A 22,118-nucleotide genomic window follows, 5' to 3' on the forward strand; every position below is an offset into this window, starting at 1 on the left:
GCAAAAAATCATGATTGTGGGGGTTTTTTAATCTTTAGTGGAGCCATAAGTACCAGCACCTGATATTTTCAGAGAGAGAATTCTTAAGCTAATGAGAATTTGAAAAACAGTTTAGTGAAAAAAATGGCTTGTCTGGCAAAGTCAAGCCGAAAGTTCCAGCAGCCTGGGTAGTACTAAAGGGTGTCCTGAGAACTTCTGCAAAAAATAAGAAATCCTCCCATGCCTGAATCTGATCTGTGATGGCAATGGCTGAACGGTGTTATAATACCTCTGCTCTGGCAGCAAGCTGATTGGCAGCTCAGAGGAATGTTAACAACCTGGGATTCAAATTACCTTTACTTGGAGAAGACTTTTGGCCTCTGACTTTTCAGTACCCTTAAAGTGAAGATCCACAACTAAATTATAGATTTGAAGGGGGGGAAAAAAACAACAAACAAACATCAGTTCCTCATGATAACATATAGAAATGGGACTTACAAGGCAGTCATCTGTCTTTGTGAAATGCTGTCACCAAGACAACCGAGATCTGTTTCCCGTTAGATAATTAATTCAGGGGGATAATGGTGCATATTTCATATCATAATGATATGAAATCGTAAGTCTCTTACAAGTTGCTTCATATGCCTAATAAACAATCGCTTCCATTGCGGTTGTGGAAACCAGAGAAGTCTTGCATCAAGCAGAATTGCGGCACGTCTCTGATCTCCTCCTGCTTTGGAGCTTCTCCGTTTTCATGTGCCGGCGCTTTGCTGGCTGTGCAGGGCAGTACGGGGAAATCCCCGCACTGTTAAAAATGGCAAGGGTTTGTGATAATTTAAGGTTGGAAGGAATCAGCAGTTGCAGTCAGGATGAGAAAGAGCATACCGTATCACTATGTGAAAAAATGCAACAGAATTTTAATATGGTTTGGACTGAATTTGGCTGTGTCTGGTATTGGTAAGCCACTGGGCATCCAATATTTCAGCTGACCCAGGCAAATTTGTCTTTCAAAATGTGCCGATTATTACACCATATAATCTTGGTCTGTATATGGGGCATGGAGCTCTTTCAACTTTTTTTTTTTTTTTTTTGGTAACTATTGGTCACTGACAGCAGTTCCATGGATAGGATTTGCAAAATTTTGGACAACTGTCCATGCTGGGAATGTATATAGCAAGTGTATTTAATCCATTCTCAAATATTCAGTTAAACCAGTCATGATGGTCAGGTGAGCTGTACTGGTCAGTCTGGGCTTGCTGCCTGGGTATACTGGGCACTGCTGTGTTTTAGGATTAGCCCTGTGGGGCAGCATTTTCGCAGGAAAGTGGTATTAATTAATATATTCTTCACCTGCAATTCCAGATAGCCTGGAGTTTATTCCAATATGACCAGCAGTAAAATGGTTAATAAAATTGAATTTAGCTAGTGTTTCAGGCTTTTCACATATAGACATAGGAAGGTCACGGCTTGTTAGGTCATATTTACCATTTTTTCTTCTGAAATTCAGAAGTGTCTGATGCTGCCACTACAGAATTACTAGTACTACTCTGATCACTCTCGGGTTTTCCACTTCGTAGCTAGTTCCTGGTGTCTGATGGCCACCGCATATTTAGTCCAGACTACTATTTGCACTATTATGGTACTAATTTTACCCCATACAGTAACTTTTCAGATTATTCCAAAAGAAAGCTAACTGATGTCTTAAATTTCAGGAAGCTTTATAATACCCATTTAAAAAAAAAAAGAAGAATAATTATAAAAATACCGTATTGGATCATATTCAATCAGAAAAAAAGATCAGGCAGAAGAATGTTGCAGAAATAATGCTCAGTTTTAGATGGAATAATGTGTTAATTCCAGCATCTGCACATATACAGTCATCAGGGAGTTACTGGGCTACATATGTTTGGTTTTTAAAACATCTGTCAACTAAGTCAGAAATCTAAATGCAAAGTGTTGCATTGGTTGCATTTGTGGATTTCTTACATTTCCTGGTGGAATTCCATTTTGTATGCTAATCGTTGGATAATATGGAGGTAAAAATAAGATTAAATTTGTGTGCATGTATCATTTCTTTGGACAAATGACTTATCCGTTCTTCTTCAGTTGTATTACAACTTCAAATATAAGAAAATATATGAGATGGAGTTGCATTATTGTTGTCGTGGGTATGCTACTGTCGGTGTGGAAAGAGGCACATGAGGTACATGCTTTTTTTTGTCCCAGTAACACAACAGCAGGTTGTGGAGGGCCTTAAGCTACTCTTAGACGGTTTCAGGACATGTTGTAGCTGATTCCTGGAGCCACACTGCAAAGCTCATTTCATTGTCATATATGAAGTAGGCTACAATCCATTTGATAAAATGCTTCACTGCATAGCACTTAGGCGCATTGTATTGATTGTCTTTATAGTTCAGTGTTAATATGTTCACTTTTACCTGGTATATAGAAAATATTCATGGGGATCTAACTTGTGGGTTACGTAAGTGCCAGACTTTTAAAGGTTATTTGATACACAGTGTTAAGGTATTTCTAAGATACTGCTTTAGGCAACTTTACCATTGCACACTGTTGACCTATATTCATGATATTTGACTTTTTTGTTAAATACTGTCAAGGATAATCCATCACAGAACAAGTTTTTAGGATTTCAGTGTGTGTGTTAAACTCTCATAACTCAAATACAGCAGTGTTTCAGAAAATAGGTTTTACAAGTAGGAAAATTACGAGGGAGTCCATTTCCAGAAGAATACAGCTGTCTTCAGTTAACAGAGAGTGTGGTCCAGATGAGACTGGGCTACATCTGCCTATTGGCTGAGGACCATGTATTTCTGCAGGTTGCGTCTTTAAATCCCTACCACTTCAGATTTGGGGTGACCACTGGTTTAGTAGAAAAACAAAATGTAGAATAAGCTTAGCAGTGTTTACGGAGTTCAAAGATCTGTACTGCTTTCAAATTGAGCACAGTTTTTGAAATAATATAACCATTTAGACCCGTCTGCTGATCTCGTATGTGTAAAGTCCCTTGGGACTCGTGTCCTTTTCCCTCCTGTTGTTGAATAGCTCTGTGAAGTCAAAGAGAATTGCTTTGTGATACAGCTAATAAGGCAGTCAGAGAATTGCTTTGTGATATAGCTAATAAGGCAGTCAAGGCACTGAGGAGCTCGAAACAACCTAGGAACTGTAGCTTGACTTGAAAATCTCTGGGTAAATGCTCTTGATGACAGGGAAGCGTTATGAAAGAATCAAGTTCACCGAAATGCATTACCTGAGTAATGCTTAAAGCAGCTGTAGTTAATTCACGTGTTTCATATAGCTAAATACGGAGATAAACTGTGCACCCTTCTGTTTAGCATTCAGTGTAAACTGAATACATAACTAAGTCTCCTGCATGCCTCCGGCGTTTCTGCGTGTGCTGCGCTTTCTCAGCTTCACTCGTGCTTCTCCAGATTTAGACTTAATGGGGGAGCACAGAGCCAGGCCCGTGGGGCTCTGCAGCCTGGGCCTGCTGCTGGGCTGCAGGCTCTGCAACGACCCTGTCAGCAGCCTCTCGGAGGAAGACCTTGCTTCATGTCAAAGCCCATCGCTTTGTAGTTGTGGGCAAACAACATGTTCTTGGTGTTCAATGGTATCAGAATAGCACACAGACATCCAACAGAGGAAGTGTGGGCAACTTCACGTGCCCGTGGATAGGCAGGAGTTCACCCACGAGAATAAACGCAGCAGGTTGCTGTACCATATCCTGAGATACTGGATCTAAAAGATGCTTTAGGAGAGTTGTTGGAGTATGGAGGTTTTGTTTGTTTGTTCCTATGAATGGTAGCTCTTAGTTGTACTGCTTAAACTGAGGTAGTTTTTCACTTAAGAGGTAGCATTTTCAGGGTTTTTTGGGGACTATTACTTTTTCTAGGTTGAGTGAGAAGTTCCTCTTGACGGAAGGGTGTTGACACACGGTGGTCCTAAATATAGTGGGAAGTACTGTCTTCTGAGAGGGAATGCAGGCAGTTCTGGTATATGAAACTGTATCTACAGTCTGGAAGAGTTATGTGAGGACACTGCTGTTTGCAGAGCAGAGGCTTGCATCTACGATTAGGGCTGGTTTATACTTTGAAGCCAATGTAGCCATTAAAGAATAGCATCGAAATATGATTTTTTTTTTTTTCCCACTAGTGCTTAAGTTTCCAACTTTCTGCTTCTGACCTCTGTTCTCCTGAGAGTGGTGGTGATTTTGTGTGTAGTAGGGACATGGAGAGATATAAGTGGGAAGTAGTTGCAGTAAGTTTGGAACAGCTTTTTGGAAGTGTTCTTGGAGTTTGGACAAGCACAAGGTATTTGAACTTGTCCATTGATGGTCATGTTTGTGTACAGCAAGGATTCTTTTTTTTTCTCATTGCATCTGGTAATAGTAATAGATCTCCAGCACAAAGTTTGTCTGTCCTGTGTTTCTTATGCAAGGATGATTCTACACGATAGTGCAACCTGTTATGTTGTTTGGAGATTACCCATGAAAGGCATGGTGAATAGATTTTAAAGTGATAACATTTATTCATTGTGCAGTTCCTTTTCTCCCATCTTGCCCTCTCCAAGCATTTTCTGGCTGTTCCTCACTCTCTTCCTCATCCCTCCCATTCCTGTGAATCCCTTTAACTCTCATAATTCATCGTTTGCCTGTGCCTCTACATTTCTTTTTCTAGTCTCCTCCTCTTTGCTTGGTTTTGCTCCTGCTCTGCTGCCTTCTTGTTTCATTTTCCTTTCCTCCTGACTAATTTCTGAGCCTATTTTTTTTTTTCTGTTTTCCAAATCTATACCTGCTTTGGTTTTTTTCCCTTTGTTTCATAGGATTTTTCCTCTGGTCTTGCCTCTCGTTTTCTCTGCTGATTGTTTGCCTCACACTGCTCTCTGTCTGCTTAACCTGTGTAGTGGACTAACTTGTTACAAGGTTTAAAGAGAAAATGGCTTCACTCTGAATGGATCTTCCTTTAGTGATTGCAATGTGGTCTTTTTCATGAGATATCTTTGTTATTTTTTCAGGTCTTAAAAATTAGCTTGATTGGCCACCGGAAGCGCGTTCTGGCATCTTTGGGAGACAGGCTTCACGAAGATCCTCCTCAGAAACCACCTCGGTCAATAACCCTCAGGGTGAGTCCCCAGGAAAATTTGTTCACATTTCTCAAAAATTCAGCAAGTGTTTCGTAACATTTGTGTGAAAACAATTGCTGCTTTGAGTGGGATTCAACTTGCCTCACTTCAGGAGTTTACAGTGTAGACATCTTAGGCTGACCAGCCAGCAGAGAGAGATTGGCATTTTTACAGGGTGATTCGTCTGACCTGTTTCAGATGTCTACCTTAGGATAAGTAGTATCTTAGAAATACCAGCTTATCTTCTTTGCTCAAGAAACTAGCTCAGGACCAGGTATGTACAAAGCTGTATGTCTACATTTGCCCACAGGAATCTCAGCCTAAGCGATCAATATTGCAGAAGGAGAACTACCGTTTTTCTTTCATGTTTTCGAATGCTTGTACTTTTCAGACATATGCTTTATGCTTTCTTTAAGGAAAACCTCTTGAAATTGTTGAGATAGAAATGCTATTAAAATGTTTGTGTATCAGAAGTTTGTCATGTTTTTAATTTTCAGTTGCATTCCCTCTTTCAGAAACCTTGTTGCAATATCCCTGGGGTTTTTCCACACTTGACCAGATTTAATCTTCTCTCATTAAACCACCTTCACTCAGTTTCTCCAATCCAATGCCTTTGCTGCTTTGCTATCTGTTACCCTTACAGAGTTGTGGTCTGATGATCTACTCCTACTGTGTTCTCTCCAAGAGAGTTAATATCAACACTTTTTATTTTGATATTTTAGGTCACACCTTTTGCATTTGATTGGATCTGATTATTTTCATGGGGCTGCTTTTCTGAGTAGAGTCTCATTTGGGACTAAATTTCCAAATGTCAGAGAGTGTCGATGCTCACAAGTTAAATCTCCTAGTGTAAAGAGAAAAAGAGAAAGACAGAATGAGGGCTTATTTTTACATGCACCTACAATTTCTGTGACCAGCCTGTTTTCACCCTGCTTATTCTCAAATGCCACATATTTCTCCTCCCCAAATTCAGCCTATTTCTAATACTGTGTTGAAAAAGGTCTCATAGGTCTATAACATCCTGCTTTAAGGCACATTGCATGAATGTGCAGATATTTTTCCTTGTATTTGATATTTGATGTGTTATGTGAATGATTTCCTGATGCATGGCAGGTGTTAAAACACTCCTGGGAAAGAGGAATCATTTCAAAGTTGCATGTTATTGCTCAATACTTTCAGTGCTCTGGACTGCAGAATTAGTTCCTCTTCAGCTGGTGAGAAAGTTTCCACAGCCCATGTTATTGGTTAGGACTGTATATTCTCTGTTAATAGTGAAGAGAAAACTGGATGTCCTCCATCTGTAGTCAAAGTGATAAAAAGTAGTCTGCTGCTCCACAGCCAGAGCTACTGATGCGGGCAAATGCTAAATGTCGTTCATCACCTCATGGTATTGGAGTCTTCACAGAGAATCCTAAAGAGAAGGACATGAGTTTTGATTAAGGTTTTCTATCCCATCAGCTGTTACTATGCCCTTTCACATGAAACGAGGACATAGTATTTAGTGTGTGGTTTGCAATAATTTTTTAGCTTGAAAATTGGTTTAGATAAAGTATCTGCAGCTACTAGAAGGTTTATTTATATCTGTTAGAAAAGATAGTTTAAAGAGTCTACCTTTAAGGTTGCAAGATCAACCTAAGCATGGCTAACACTTAATCTTTTTCAACTCTTTTTGTATTATCTTTTAAAATATTTCAAAGTAAAAAATGGTTAAATAATGAGGAAAAGCATCAAACAAAGCATTTTCCACAAATATATTACTGCCAAAATAACTGTGTACTAAGGAAAAGTTATTTTGATTTCAAAGCCATATATTTGAAAGTTAGAAAATGCTGGATCTCAGGTTACTTATGCAATCTGGCTTTCCTTCCTTGAGTGTGTTATAGTCTTTAATTACAGGACCAGTTTCCATATTCATGGGACCCCATCCTCACCTGGTTGGCACAGGAAGCTGGAATTTGAACTGGAGGAATGACAGTTTAGACTGAAAATTTGAAGAAGCATTGCAATAATAATGATGGTTTAAGACAAGAAAGACTTTGCTAGAGAGGATTCCTTCCTTTAGGAACTATTAGACAAATGTCTGTGGGGCACGAGGTACACCTCGGCAGCCTGGGGAGGGATCTCTTAAGCTCCATTCCAGCCCTGACCTGTTTGGTTCCAGTTTAACGTGACCAGTGAGACTGAAAGGTGGGGATGAAGCAGATTTTGATAGTGAAATGTTTGCTCAGGCATCTCTGCAGGGCACATATCCATGCACTCACAACAGGTTGGAAACATGACATGAATACCTGGTGACTAACTGTAGCGTGGGACTGAGTAAATGATAGCACCTGCACGGGCATCCATGCAGAGTGTAAAGGAGATGAGAACGTGGGTATGGAGTGAGGGAGAAGAATGAAGAAAGAATGGGAGGGGGACTCATGATTAAAGGAATAGGTGTAGCTATGAAAATACAGATTTACACCTGCTTTTGCCCCAGAGCCCTTGGATAATGCTTGGTTATTTAGGTAATTGCCTCATAAACAGTCACTAATTGTATGTTACTGACATTCTACATATTTGACTGGGGTCTTGAGTCTGATTTACACAAGTGCTGAGCACACAGTACTGCAAATTAGATCACTAGAAGTGGAGTTTTGAATACAAGCACTTGGAAAATCAGGCAATAGTTATTGTAATTGGGCATCCAGAGTGACTGATATTCTTTTAACCTCTGTCCATGTGTCTCAGGTCCCCCACCGCTGCTGAAGTGGTAATTATAAGATGCCAGAACTCACAGGGTGTGGTGAAAAGAAATTGATTGATACTCATAAAGCACTTAGGAGCGTCATGAAAATGCCAATATTAGTCATCCTATCTTCAAAGCAGGATTTGAATAGAGTTTAGGGAAGGGGTTTGGGGCCATGAAACGAGGTGAGAATAAAATACTGACTACACGATAACTAATGATAAGACAGTGCTGAGTATATGACAACATGCTGCACAGTTGAGGATCCATCTGTGCTGTGAAGGACGACTTCGAGAAAATAGCATAAAATCATACAATTACATACTGTTCCATTATGCAGAGGCACCATCATTCTTTTATTTCTTGACTTTGTAATTCTTGTCTGTATTGTCTTGCCAGCAATCTTCCGATATAGATTTCTGAGTGAATTTCCTTTTTATATGCAGTTTGATAAAATATGAAAAGCTCAATGAGAGCTATAATCTGTATATTCATTGCACGGTCATCTGTCACTTTGATGCACTGATGGCCCTCTCAGTCTGTGAGCAGTGAATGGATCGTGATTTGGATCAGGGAGAGGTTACACGCCTGGCTGGAGGGACAGGTAGCAGACATTAGAAAGGATCTTGTGTGGTGCCCCTGTACTCAAGTTATTTTCAGGGCAGAAACATCTGCGCCATCTATTCAGAACTGGGCAGAAGAACACCCCTGTGGAAGAATGGAGGGTGGGCTTTAGATATTAGCCCTCACCAAACTTCCTGAGTGTGTGCAGATTACAGCTTTTCATGAAGCTTTTAACTGGGCCAAATGTAGGTGGATTTTTGTGAAGGAGGGAAAAAGACTATTCCTAAGAGGAAAACACTGCTTTCTTTGCCCTGGGAAATGTCAAGTGCTTGTCTCAGATCATAAGAAAGCTAGGGAATTAAAAAAAAAAAAATCCAAGTTAATTAAAAATTGCTAAACAACTAAATATCCCTGATTTTAGTAAACCAACATGGAAAATACTAATCCCTTATTGTGATTGTAAGGAATAATGTCACATGGACTCCTGCCTTTCGAATATTAACGTCAGATGTTACTATCACTTGAATGCATATGGAGAATTGCAACTTTCCATTTGGAAGAGATTACAACTCTCTGATTTCTTACACCAGATCTTGTTTCATAACAGCATGGAGTAAAGTATTTTGATGCTTTTCAGAATTAGGTTTGCTTCAATGTAATCATGCACGAAATACCCACTTTAATTCTTTCTTCAAATAAAAAAAGGCAGGTTTTTTACCCTCCATGCACACCAGAGCAGGTCTTTGCTTCTTCTCATTCAGTAATCAGGTCCCTTCTTGTTGTTCAGTATTGAAATATGGTATTACAGCAGTAGGTAATTTAGACAAGATCTGCACTGTGCGAACACGCTTCTGGGTACGTTCTGCCTCCGAATAACTTACTCTTGGAGAAATCTCTAGTGTCAGAGAAATTGAGCCTGGTAACCCGCATCATGAGAAGGGAACACGTTTCCCATCCCGTTGCGATGATGGAGTTTTACAGCCCACACTGGGATGGTGGGTGTGCAGACTGGCTGGGCAGTAGCTCTGGTCCTGCTGGTTGCAGCTTCCGACACAGTGTTGGACAGTGGAGCTGGGCACCAGCGTTTGTAACTGGGGTTTGAACCAGTGATGTGATGGGCATGAGAACAGGGGCTGTCTGTGAGCGGTGTGGTGGCAGATTCTGGTAAAATGTATCATCAGGAGGCCAGGTTTAGCTGTTTATTAGATAGAGTTCATGTATCAATTTGCTGTGGTATTCGCACGCTGACTGATACAAGGTCACAGTTCAGCATAGATTACAGGAAAAGCCTGGTAAAATATTTGTACCCTGATGCTTTCATGCATTCTAGGAATTGGTATTTAGCTTGTTTCTGAGATCCAGTACTTCGAGTTAAATGGATGTTCTGCGAGACCCATAAAAATTGCAAACAAAGTATCCATATTTTGTAAATGTTCGTGCATTTCTTTTTTCCAGCAAGAGATGTTGCTAGAGTTCAGATCACTTTCAAATCACTTTCACTGCTCAGAGTGGCTGCTCAGAAGTGGTGAGAATGTATTTCATCTTACAAATAGCTAGTTGTAAATCATGGCTTTATTCGGGCCTTGGCAAGAAGTAACTCACTGTTTTATCTCTTCAGCAGTCCTAGAAGGGAGTATATATTACACAAGGAGGCTTTTGAGAGGGAATTTGCCACTAGTTCATGTAAATAGTGAATTATTTTTCCTTCCACATGGGCTCTACACCTGAGGTAGAAAATCTCAATCATCCACAGTAACCTCTGCTTCAAGAATTGTTCCTTATTTTTTTTAGTATGAATAATTCAAATATACTTTAAAACATGTGGTTTGAAGTCAGCAGTATGCGGTCTTTATTATGCTGCATTTTTCTCCTCTCTGTCCAGGAACCCAGTGGTAACCACACTCCTCCTCAGTTGTCTCCATCACTTAGCCAAAGCACTTTCACTACTGGTGGCTCCCTGGACGTTCCCCACATTATCATGCAGGGCGATGCAAGGAGAAGAAGAAATGAAAACTATTTTGATGATATTCCCCGGTCGAAGCTGGAGAGGCAGATGGCACAGGTAGGATTAAAACGATGCCGTGAAAAGCCTGCACCTTGCTGCCGTTGGTTACAGAACTGAACCTATCTGTAGCCGTGGGTCATATGTGAAGGCTGAATTGTAAATTACAAATATTGACAGTTTTCAGTTCTCTACCTTTCAAATAATGTAAGTTGGTGTACAGTTTCTCCTGAGAGGTAGAATTTTAGGGGTGTTTAGGTGCCTGGAGGCTGAGATGAAGGTGCCTCCCACACAGCAGAGCATGCAGACTCCCACCGGCACTGACTCTACCTCTTGCTTCTGTAACAAGGTGCAGATTCCTCAATTTCTGAGCAACCTACATAAAAATAAGCTGACATCAGTTCAAAACTCAGAGGACTTGGAGGGGTGGGGGTGATTGCTGCATTTATTAATGGAGAGGGTCAGCATTCTGATAAAGCTTGTGATCTGGGCATGTATCTTGAGTGCTAAAAAAAGAAAATCAACTGTGCAACAACTCATTTGGGCATTGCAACAGCACTAGACTCGACTGGATGTTAAATCAAACTGCTCATGAAAGAAAACCTAAGGTAGTCTCCATCTCTAAATTTCTTCCTCCAGCCACAATATGGGTACTGATAATTTTAAATCAAGCATACATTGACCAGAGTGATGCCTTGTACCGTTCTAAAGGGCAGTAAAGTTAAGCTTGGACAGCCTGTTGGCAAAAACACCTTAGGATGAACTCAGCTGTTGTTCGGTGGTATGTATGATAAAAGACAGCCAGGTCTTAAGCCATGCAGTGCTTTGCAGCATATGTTGGAAATGGGGCTTTGATTTGCCATCAGAAGCCGATGGGCAGCCAGCGCGGTTCCTGGAGCGACTCCCTCCACCAAGGAGCAGGTTGCTGCACGCTGCTGTGCAAGAGGCTTCCCAGTGGTTCCCAGCCACAGCCCAAAATAGAGCCTCTGTCCAAAATCCAGCCTCGAAATGGAAACAGCTATGCAAATAACTGTGTTATAGTTAACATAATGAACGAAAGACCACAGTCTCTCAGCTAATTGCATGAACAAGAAGTAGTAATTAAATAAACAAGCAAAACACAGAAACAAATTATTACCTGGGAACACAGAAACAAATTGAATTCCATTTGTTCAGAGGACATTGCTAGGGAAGTGAAATTGCATTTGGCTGGGTGGGGCTGTTTCCTTGCTCTTTTTTAATCTCCTAATTTTCTGTTGTATAATCTTATTGTACAGAATTAAAGGAAAAGTTGGCTAGTGAATGAGCTTGTTCCCAAACGAAAGTCTGCTGGGCTTTTGTGGCAAGAACAAGGTTGAGCTGAAGTCCAGCAAGGAAAAGCCCAGTTCCTAATGTGAAAGTATTTATTTGAAGATCATGAAATTTAGGTATCTGAGCATGAAATGCCCTCTTGCTCATGGCTGAGTAGACTGGTTCGTCTACTTAGTTCATTGTATCACTTGGTTCACAAATCCCTGTTCTCACTTCCTCTCTTAGTCACTAACACTGGGGAAGGGAAGAAAAACATAACAAAACAAAACACAAACATGCAGTCACTTCTTCCTGTCCCCTTTTCACTCTTTTCCTGTTTGAAGTCCTCATATTCTCAAGACACTCATATATGGCACCTGGACATTTTCTTTAGACTGCTAAAAATTGCTTTTCCGGAAGGCCTGTGATATGTTGCATATCCAAAGAGAAAACTGAGCAGTTAGTACTTACACCACTCCAAACCATTTTAAAACCAAATAAATGCTGGGATTTTTTTTTTTTTTTGGTGTGGGGGAGTATGTAGCCACTGAATGAATGACTTCAGTGCCTTCCCTCTAACTTTCACCATGGAATATAGCAGTCAGCCTTTTAAGATTCTAAAGGGGAAAATGGATTCGGATGAAATCCATAAAACAGTGTTTTGTGTTAGTCCCTGAACTCCAGCCAGTTTGGAGTCTTTCTCTGCTCTGGCCTCAAATTCTGCACTCCCAATGTGTGTAAAAGTCCTTTTGACTTTAATGGGAAAGTCAATGACTCCCTCTGGTGATCATTCTCACTAAATTGGACTCACCTCATTAAGGGGCTAATAAGGGATTTCTTCAACCATGCTAGCCCAAAAATAGATTTTAAAATTTATTTTTATGCAATATGTGCTTTGGTAAAATGAATGATATTTCCTTCTATTTTTTCCTCAAAGCCGCCTTTGAAATTAAAGGTAAAATAATTGTTTCTGGAAAATACAAGAGATTCAACTGATTCTTAACATGAGCCTTCTGCTCCATGTTTTTTTAATCTAGCAACTTCCTCCTTGCAGTTTGCAGGTTCCTTTGGCTATGTCAGATCAACAACAGCTTCTGAGCTGATACGGGTCCTGCTTTCCAACTAGAATGCTTCTCACAAGCAGAATAATCTAGAATGATTATTGGAATTGCTTTGAGGATGTTCTTTGTTTTAACCCTTTCTTTGCTAGGCCGTTTGCATGCTGCTGTATGAATCTGCATGTTTACTGGATGCCATAGTAGACAGATGTGCATACAGATGCTGTGATTTTTTGGAACGGGTTTTAGGTGTGTTATTCACAAGTATTTTTATGGCCTTGAAGGGAAAGGCCAACACGGTATTGAGAGTTTATTCATGGTATTGCTTTCATTAACGTGATTTTATTTCAGAAATGTCAGGATAAGGCTACTTTTAGCCTCAGTTTAAAATCCGAAGATATTTTGAGAAAAAGGTGAGATGTGATGTTTCCACCTTTACTATGGCCTGTGTTTTCACTAAACTTTTACATGGTAGTCATCAAGCATGTTGATCTTCGCATCAACCAGTGCTTGTTAAAACAATGAGCACATCGGTTTAAATCTGTTTTCCTTTGATCTCCTAAATGGGTTTAAATAATTCTCTAAACCGTAATCAAATCTGCTTGTAAGTAATACACCACTTTGTTTCCTGGAGGAAGAACTGATTTAAATTTACTTAATGTGGGTGGTTTTGTCTCAAGGCCAGCATGTACCTTCATTCACAGTTCCCTAGCAGACTGTTTGTGACCCAAGAGGGGAAGATCCTAATAATAAACAATGAGTCTAACCAGTGTAGGTTCCCAACTGGAATAAGTTTGGTCATCCAGCTCTCCAGTTGGTCGTCCAACTTTGGAAGTCTTTGGCATCTGGTTGGATAAATCACAGCTACCAAAAAGGTAATACAGAAGAGACTCTGAGATGGTTTGTTTTCCAAAAAAAAAGGGAAAAAAAATCCAGAAAGGATTAAGTAGTCTGAGTCATCTGTGACTGTGGATGTTGAATTCTGAGCCTGCAAACTGTAGATTAATATGATAAAATTAATGTAGTTCAAAATAGCTTAGATTGCTCTTAAGATTGCCTAAACCTTTAAAATAGAACTGAAGTCACACAGGCAAAGCCTAAGGACTTTGGAACCAAAATCAATAGGAGTCCCACTGAAGGGATAGGGCTCTTCATTCACCCCTGAAATCATGGTAGGGGAAAAAAAAAATATATGTATTTGTGGGGAAGTGCACTGGAAGTTAAAAGAGAGCATAGCTAAGTTCATTAAAACACAGTGATTAAAAGTGTCAGGTCTTTAGGATTCATAATTCTCCAGGCAGCAGAGAAGCTTTAGGTACTTGATGCAAGCATATCCCAGAATGCCAGCCCTGAGGCTGCTGCTGTTTATTGCTCCAGCTGGTGACGTATGGTGCTTTTAGCCACTGTGGCCCATAAAGCCTCTCGCCGTGGTGGTCAGAGCCGGGAGCAGGGGCCAGGAGCATCCTCCCGCGGCCGGCGGGCAGGGAGGCGTGGGGAGGACCTCTGCACGCACAGCTCCTCGCAGAAACTGAGCAGGGGAGATGCAGGAGGGTCAGGCATCACCCCACGGGGCTAAACCTGCCATGCACCCCGAGATGGGAGGGCTCTGTCATTTCGGGAGGCGGTGGGCGGGTGCCTCTTTAAGGCTCTTGGGAATGCTCTGGGCTGCATCTGCCTCCGGGAGAAAAACAGGTAATGAGTCAGATCAAGCTTTCTGGTAGGGTGAACCAAGTTGTGGCCTGTATGGGCGACACCCCAGTGGGTGGTGATGGGAGGATATCTTAAACGGGGGATCTCGAACAACTGGAAAAATTATTCATAAAGGCTTGCAGGAGAAGTTCTTTCCCAGAGATGCTGAACTCAGACTTGATTTTGAAAACCTTTCTGGGTTCTTTGGTCCTGTGGTCTGAGGGCTCTTATAATTTTATTTGTGGTTTTTTTCCTACAATACAGGATAACTTAAATATAAGGTCATTGTAATGACTGGGCAATAAGTTTGAATAAAACTTCCCCAGTTGTTGGGGTTCTGCCTTGTAACATTATTTTGTGAGATATAATAATTCATTGCAGGATTAGGATTGATATGCAGGAGACGGTCATTTAAATAGGGTTAGTACCAGAGATCCTTTATATAAAGGAAAAACGTAGTGAAAACAAGAATTAGTGAAGGCAAGTTTATAGGAAAATTGTGAAATAATTTCTCTGCTTCCTGAAATAATAACTTCAACTCAATAATATCTTCCAAATCCCTCACAAATAGTAATGTGTTCATATTTCCAGTGCACTGTGGGGCTATGTGGTTTAAAATTATGTTTTTCATTTTACAGCTAAGAAAATGGAGGTACAGGGATATTGCAGGTTGGGTCAGATGACATGGAAAGTTTGAAGGAGCCAAAAATTGAACTCTTGTCTCATAGGACCCACTTTTAGTTTTTTAACTTTTAACCACAGTATGACTTCTTTTATTTGCTTGTTTCCTGTTTGTTTTCCTGTTTCCTTCTCTACTTTGGAAGGATTTAAAGATTACAGTGAATGAAGGGAAATATGCCCAGGGGAATATTGGTGCGTAAAATGAGATTATCTAAGAAACAATGAAGAATGGTTTTTATGAATGGTTGAAATTACCAGTGAAATAGCAGAATTCTTTACTAGTGGATTTAAGAAGCATTAAAAAAACCCAGTTGTCTAGATTAGTTCATTCTGTTGTTATTGCTAAGGTTTCTTACTTCAATTTTTTTAATAAGTATAGAATAGTATATGTTGTGAGAATGAACAGCCAACCATTTTAAAGACAAGTGTGTAAAATCCAAACAAAATGCTACAAGGTTCATATTTTTGGGTGCATTTTATTTTTAATATGGAAAGATGACTGAGCTATGAAGACCTTCAATTTAACATCAAAAGAAAAATGCTTCACTGAATCAATTTTTGTTGCACGGTATAGGTGTTAACTGACAGTTATTTTTTTAATTCAGATAGATATTAGTGCTGTATCTTGAACTATAAATTTCAACAAACTTCCATCTGCAAATCCTTCCAGTGTTGTGTGTTTAGTGGACAAGTAAACTGATAAAGACAGTATGAAAAATCTACGTAATTTCTGTCTGAATAAAAAGATACAATTTTTTCAAGACCATGATAGAAGCTAGCATTTTGGAAATAAAGCCCTGGGATGTCAGTCATACCTACATGCTGCTTCAGCATATGGAATTAAGGAAGCCTCTTTTATATTTGGTATTAATGATCCAAATTAATACCTTAAATACTACACCAGGAAGAGGACAGATGTTCTTTCAAGATGGAGACAGATGTTCTTTATTAATTTCATGTTTTTCACACTCAGTCTTGTGAGCTGGAAGCTCTACATTGGAAAGATTGTATGAGGAATGGAATTGTATGAAAAATGGAGAAGATGAGGTTTCTATTGTCAAATTCACTCCATTCTAATTGAAAGTCTTACTGTTTCAGAGTCAAGGTGAATTTTAATATCTAACATTTACATTTTAGAGCTGCTGGAAAAAAATGTAGTTAGAGTTTGGGATGCTCTTCTGAAAGATCCCCAACTTTTGAGGGGGTGTGGGGAGGGAGCCAAAATGCAGATAGCTGTGCCTAATGTTCAGGGACCAAAGTCTCATAACCTTTATTGGTGGTTTTTGTCCAGAAGCTTTTATCCTCTATGCAAGGCCAAAAGGCTGGGAAGCACTTGTAGCTGACAGCACCAGCAGGAGAGTCATCAACCAGAAGAGTCTTGGCTGCTCGCCGGGGTGGTGGGGCCAGAGCTGGGGCTGTAAAGCTGCACCTCCAGGAGATGGACAGGGCAGCCACAGCCTTAGCAAACTGCTGGGAAGAGGAACCTCAGCTGGGAAGAACCTCAGTTCCCAGCATGGAACCCAAATCCTGGGTTGCTGGATTGAAATCAAATGAAAACTGACTGCCTGTCAATCAGAGAAGACGGCCATCGCATGAAGGAGGCTGTCAGCTGAGTGAGAGAGAAGCACAGCTGTGTTAGTAGTCTTTTCTCATCAGAGAAAAATGTAAAACTATGGCTCTGCATGGAGCAGGAGGTGGAGGTGCACAGGACCTGGAGCAGGAGAGCTTTTCCTTCTTGCTCTGCCGCCAGTGGAGGGGACAACCTTTGCAAGATCACTGTGGCCCTGATCCAGATGTCACCCTTCCCGGGGCGTGCTGGCCGTGGCACACACCTTCTTGTGAAACCTCGCTGGGTGCACTGAGCTGGAGCCTGGTGTCACCCACTGCCTGCCTGCAAGAAGGGCATTCCAAGATGGCTGGTGATTTTTCTGGAAATCTTCTTGTAAAGTGTTTTCAGGAGAAGCAAAAGAAATACACCAATGCAAAACACATATTCTAATAGGTATTATTTCTAGTTTCCACTTCTACTAATTTCAAGTTTCACTGTCCATCTCTGAAGGTCTTGTTTTTAAAGGAGGATCTGCAATTATTCCTGCCGGTAAGACAAGCTCTCCCCAGAGCTTTGGGAACATTCAGGAAAGTAACTTCTGTTGAGACAGCACAACTGCGCTCCCACAGTCCTAAAACATTTGGAGTGACAATTACAAAAGGGGCCAGACAGCTCCATTCATCTGATTTTGATTTGTTTCTTTCAGCTGTTGTACCTTTAAGGATTGTCAGCCATGCCAAGAGCGATATTTCTGGGATTTGGTCCAAAATTCTCGTCATTTCTGGAGCTAAACTGAATTATAGTTAGCAAGTTACTGCTAGACAGTGTGCTTCAGAGGGAGAGGGGTTTGCTGCTGTTCCTCTCCTTCCCTTTGTGCGTTGCTGGGGCTGCAGTGCCAGGAGATGGGAGCGATTTCCCAGGGCTCAGCCCTGCAGTGAGACATAGAGAAAGAGATGGTGGAAGAGTAAGCCCGGAGGTTGTGTTTGGTAGATCCTCCTCTTCCCAAGCACCGGCTCTGCGACGTGGAAGTGCCAGAGAGGGCAAGCCTTGCTGGGGAGACGTGGGCAAGGCAGCAGAAGATCAGGAGTCAGCAACAAATTTCTTGGACCAGCTCAGGGCTGGTCAGACCACTGGGGGTCTGAACTACTCCCATATAGGAATCAAAGACCAAAGGCTCCAGCTTCACTGCCCGTGTTTACCACCTAGTACCTGTCCGAAGTCTGTCAGCTAGAGTAACTCTTTCCTGTTTACCAGGAAACACACTTTAAAACCTACTAAATATTTTGCATCGGATGACAAAACAATATGAATGACAGCATGGCAAAAGCATGACGGCAATAACTGCCTCTCCCATCCACAGGTGGGTGAGCCTGTTCATTTAAAAATACAGAAAACTGTCTTCTAAATATCCATTACAAGTTCTAGGAGAATTCAGAATAAAACAACTTTTCTTTTTTTGAGAGGAAAAAAAAAAGTCTGCGGAGGCATATTTTTTAAATACATGCTCAAGTCATTGTTCAGTCCTAGAGAAAGTTCTCATCAGAACTTTTTGGAACTCTCCTCCAGTGACCTAGAAGGAAATAATTTGCTATAGGAGAAGCAGTAATGAGATATGAGTAATCTCTTAAAGAATGTTCTGTGGGATCACTATCTATGTCTTGTTCCTCCCACCATACCTTTATCTGGTTTGATGAACGCTGCACAGAAGATACTGTGTTAGGCTATATTACATTTACCTATCCAAAGCCATGCCCTGGTGTTTTTTAGACGTGTGTTTGTTGTTGTTACTCCTTCTTGGATTCCCTCAGCATGCCTCCATCCTCCTTGAAGTGCAGTGGCTAAAACTAGATGACACCTCATATGAGACCTCGCTGGTGGCTGCATTATATGGCACAGAAGTTCCTTCCCATGGTTTACAATATTTAGGAGAGGGAAATTCAGCTAAGGGCCACCAGGATGGTCAGGGGCTGGACCACTTGCCCTCTGAGGAGAGTCTGGGAGACCAGGGTGTGCTGGAGAAGAGGCAGCTTTGCATACAAAAACTGAAAAGAGGAGAGGCACTGACTGGATGCCAAGAAAAACTTCCTCTCCCTGAGGACAGGCAAGCAGGGAGACGGGTTGCTCACAGAGGCTGTCCAGTCTCTGTCCTTGGAGGTTTTCAAGACCTGACTGGATGAAGCCCTGAGCAACTTGGTCTCATCACATGGCTGTGAGCTTGGCTTGGAATGGAAACTTCCTGACCTACCTTCTAACCTGAATTATCCTGTGATTTATTTGCTTGGTGTTTTGCAAGACCACTGTATTTAATTTGAAGTACACTAAAGCTTCTGGATCCTTTTATGTCCTCTTCCCACCTCCTTGTTAAATTGCTCTGCTAATTTATTTGCTGTTTTACTTGTGTATTTAATCTTGCATTCCCGAGGAATTCTCTTGTCTTACTGAACTTCATCTGACTGATTTCTGTACTTCATCAAATCTATTTTCAGTTCTTACCCTGTTCTGGAAAGTCCCTCACTTCTGAATTCTTCCTAAAGAGCCTGAGCGCTCCTCCAAGCTAACACATGCAGCAGGTCCTTGCAGCTTGCCTCAGCATGGTCCAGTCCAGTTTTGCTTAAATACTGATAGTTATTATCTAAACGTGCATTTCAACTTCTTGTGCAACCACTGCATTTTGATTCAGGCTAGTTGGTGTGTGAGGCACATCATGTGTCACCATATCAGGAGTCACACAATCAGTGTCCAATTCCTGCGATGTTTCTTCTTGCTCCTGCTGATTTAGTTGGCCAGTTTTCCAAGAAAGGAAGGAAATTTGATCTGAGATAGTTAATACTGAACAATGTCATTATAAACATCTTGAATTCTTCTTGGCCCTAGAAGCTCTGTTGGGTAACACATGGCAGGCAAGATCATGCTTTTTCTTTGTTATCATCAATAATGTATAGAAATGGTGTGAATTTTGGGGTTGTCATATGCAGAGACAGGAATTGGACTCGATCCTTGTGGGTTCCTTCCAACTCAGGTCATTCTATGCTTCTATGATTCTACATAGCTATAGATATACACACATACATTCCCATATACTTTTGTGTTTATTTCAGGTTACCAGGAGCAAAGTCAGAAGGTCTCATAGACCACAAGGACCAGGGGATGGTGACTGGATTTTTGAACAATTTTTCTAGTATCTTGCTGTTCCCTGCAGTTAGGCTGGCTATAACCTTCTGAATCTTCCTTTTTCTCCCATCTTAAATATTTTTTAGCCCTTCTTTGGTCCTTTCAGTATCTTCTATGACTTTCTGAGGATAATTGCTCCTAGATTAGGTAAATCTTCGACATCTCTTGAAGTGTCATTAAGTTAAGTTTGTGGAGCTCTACTGAATACATCAGGACTGCCTTCCACCCTGTTTCTGTTCCTTCTGTATATGCTGTCAGGTGTTCTTTTCTGTTGCTTTCCTCCTTTCTTCTTAGAAAGTATGTAATTTCTATGATCAATCTTACTAGTTTGTGATCACTTTCAGTACAATCTTCAGGTTATCAATCAAGTCTTCCCTGTCTATAGAGATGAAGCCTAAAGCAGGTTGTCCTTAGGTAATTTTGTTTACCTTATGAAACACTAAATTGTCTCCAACACAGCCCACAACCTTGGAGACCAGTATACTAATATGTCCTGTCCTACAGTAACTAGAAAGACTTCAAGCATATGGGAATGTGCAAGCACTTTGTAACATGGTTGGCTACTGACTTTACAACAAGTGTCTGAAATAATTATGCCCTATTATCTTCTATCACAGAGGAAGTTAGCGAGAACAACTAAATATTATTTCTTACGTGAATGTGTTTTCTTAATCACAAGCAAGTTAAGTTAAATAAACAGAAGTGAAAATGTCCTTAAACAATTATTTTAAAAGACAGTCCTAAAGTGATCATCAGAGTTGTGTCCCATGGTGAATAGATGGGGAAATCTTTTATGCATGGGGCATCTACAGCTATTATAAAAATGGTATAATGATAGCAGAGTCTTGTTGCGATGTAACTCTTATGCATTCATCTTTTGGGAAGAAAAGTTAAGCACATTTGATACTAATCAGGCAATATCTGATGCTATTTTTTTCTCTCCTTTACCACATTACTTAGGAAATGTTCTTTGTCAAACTATCTTCTTCACAGAACCTCTGTGTCAGTGGTATTAAGTACCCAAGTGTATTTGTGTTTATTATGGTGGAAGTGGATGCACAGATTTAATTCTTTTCCTTCTTTTTAAAGGGCATATGTTTGGAGAGCTCAAAAATTATGAGTGCTTGAAACCTAATGCAAGTTCTCCCTCCCACTCCCTATTTTCTGGCCTCAGATACCCACTTGACCTTTTTTCCTTTCCTTATTTCCTTCCTCTTCACCACAGGGATATGCAACTTTAAGTACTTCTCCTGGGGATTTCATAATTCATTAAAAAATTTCAGCACTTTGAAGACATAAAATATGTATATTGTAAATGCTAAATATTTTTACAGTGGTGCAAGGAAAAGGTTGGTTTCTGAATTTTAATTCATTACCTTCCGTAAAATTAATGTTCCTTCTGTACTGCATTTCAGTACCTTAGTCATTCAGACATTAATGAGTGCAGAACTGGGTAATGAGTTTTGTACTGCTGCTCTTCTGACTGGGCATTCATACAGTTATGGGAAGCTTTTGGCCTCTGCTGGTCTGCTTGATTTATTATTGACTTAATCAAGTCACCTGTATTTAAAAATAATTTAGCTTAAGCCTATATCCTCCAACCTTTTAATTCTGGAAGTAGGTCGGCGTGATGGGGACATTTCACTTAAATCATCCTTGGAGAAGAGACCTGGACCCAGAACTTGTCTCTCACAGCTGAGTGCTCCAGACATCTGCTTTTAGGCACTCCTCTTTGGAGAAAGAGTTAAAATTAATAAGAAGGGCTTCCCTTCATTTACAAAAGGGATTGAATCATAGAATGGTTTGGGATGGAAAGAACCTTAAAGATCATCTAGTTCCAACCGCCCTGCCATGGACAGGGACACCTTCTACTAGACCAGGTTGCTCAAAGCCCCATCCAGCCTGGCCCTGAACACTTCTAGGGATGGGACATCCACAACTTCTCTGGGCAGCCTGTTCCAGTGTCTCACCAGCCTCATGGTGAAAAATTTCTTACTTATAGGTAATATAAATCTACCATCTTTTGAGTATAAAGCCATTAACCCTTGTCCTGTCACTACATGTCCTTGTAAAAAGTTCCTCTCCTGCTTTCTTCACCCTTTAGGTGCTGGACATTGGCTATAAGGTCTCCACAGAGCCTTCTCTTCTCCAGGCTGAACAACCCCAACTCTCTCATCCTGACCTCATAGTTGAGGTGCTCCAGCCCTCTGATCTTCTTTGTGACCTCCTCTGGACTCACTCCAGCAGATCCATGCCCTTCTTATGTTG

The 22,118-nt window shown here is 40.7% G+C and overlaps 1 protein-coding gene across 9 annotated transcripts in view; it reads left to right on the forward strand.

Moving 5' to 3' along the window:
* The window catches only part of ANKS1B (ankyrin repeat and sterile alpha motif domain containing 1B), a 434,418-nt gene that overhangs the window by 375,061 nt on the left and 37,239 nt on the right, over window positions 1–22,118 (forward strand). For 3 of the 9 annotated variants that reach the window (XM_065627452.1, XM_065627461.1, XM_065627472.1), the window contains 2 exons: window positions 5,011–5,118; window positions 10,293–10,472. The exons of 3 other annotated variants lie outside the window; for them this stretch is intronic. In XM_065627452.1, the coding sequence (XP_065483524.1) occupies window positions 5,011–5,118; window positions 10,293–10,472 (288 nt within the window). The remainder of the gene's footprint in view (window positions 1–5,010; window positions 5,119–10,292; window positions 10,473–22,118) is intronic. 3 more of the 9 variants (XM_065627482.1, XM_065627489.1, XM_065627499.1) reach the window with 1 other exon arrangement.

The sequence above is a fragment of the Caloenas nicobarica genome, chromosome 1, assembly GCF_036013445.1.
Source record: "Caloenas nicobarica isolate bCalNic1 chromosome 1, bCalNic1.hap1, whole genome shotgun sequence".
Classification (NCBI taxonomy): Eukaryota; Metazoa; Chordata; class Aves; order Columbiformes; family Columbidae; genus Caloenas; species Caloenas nicobarica.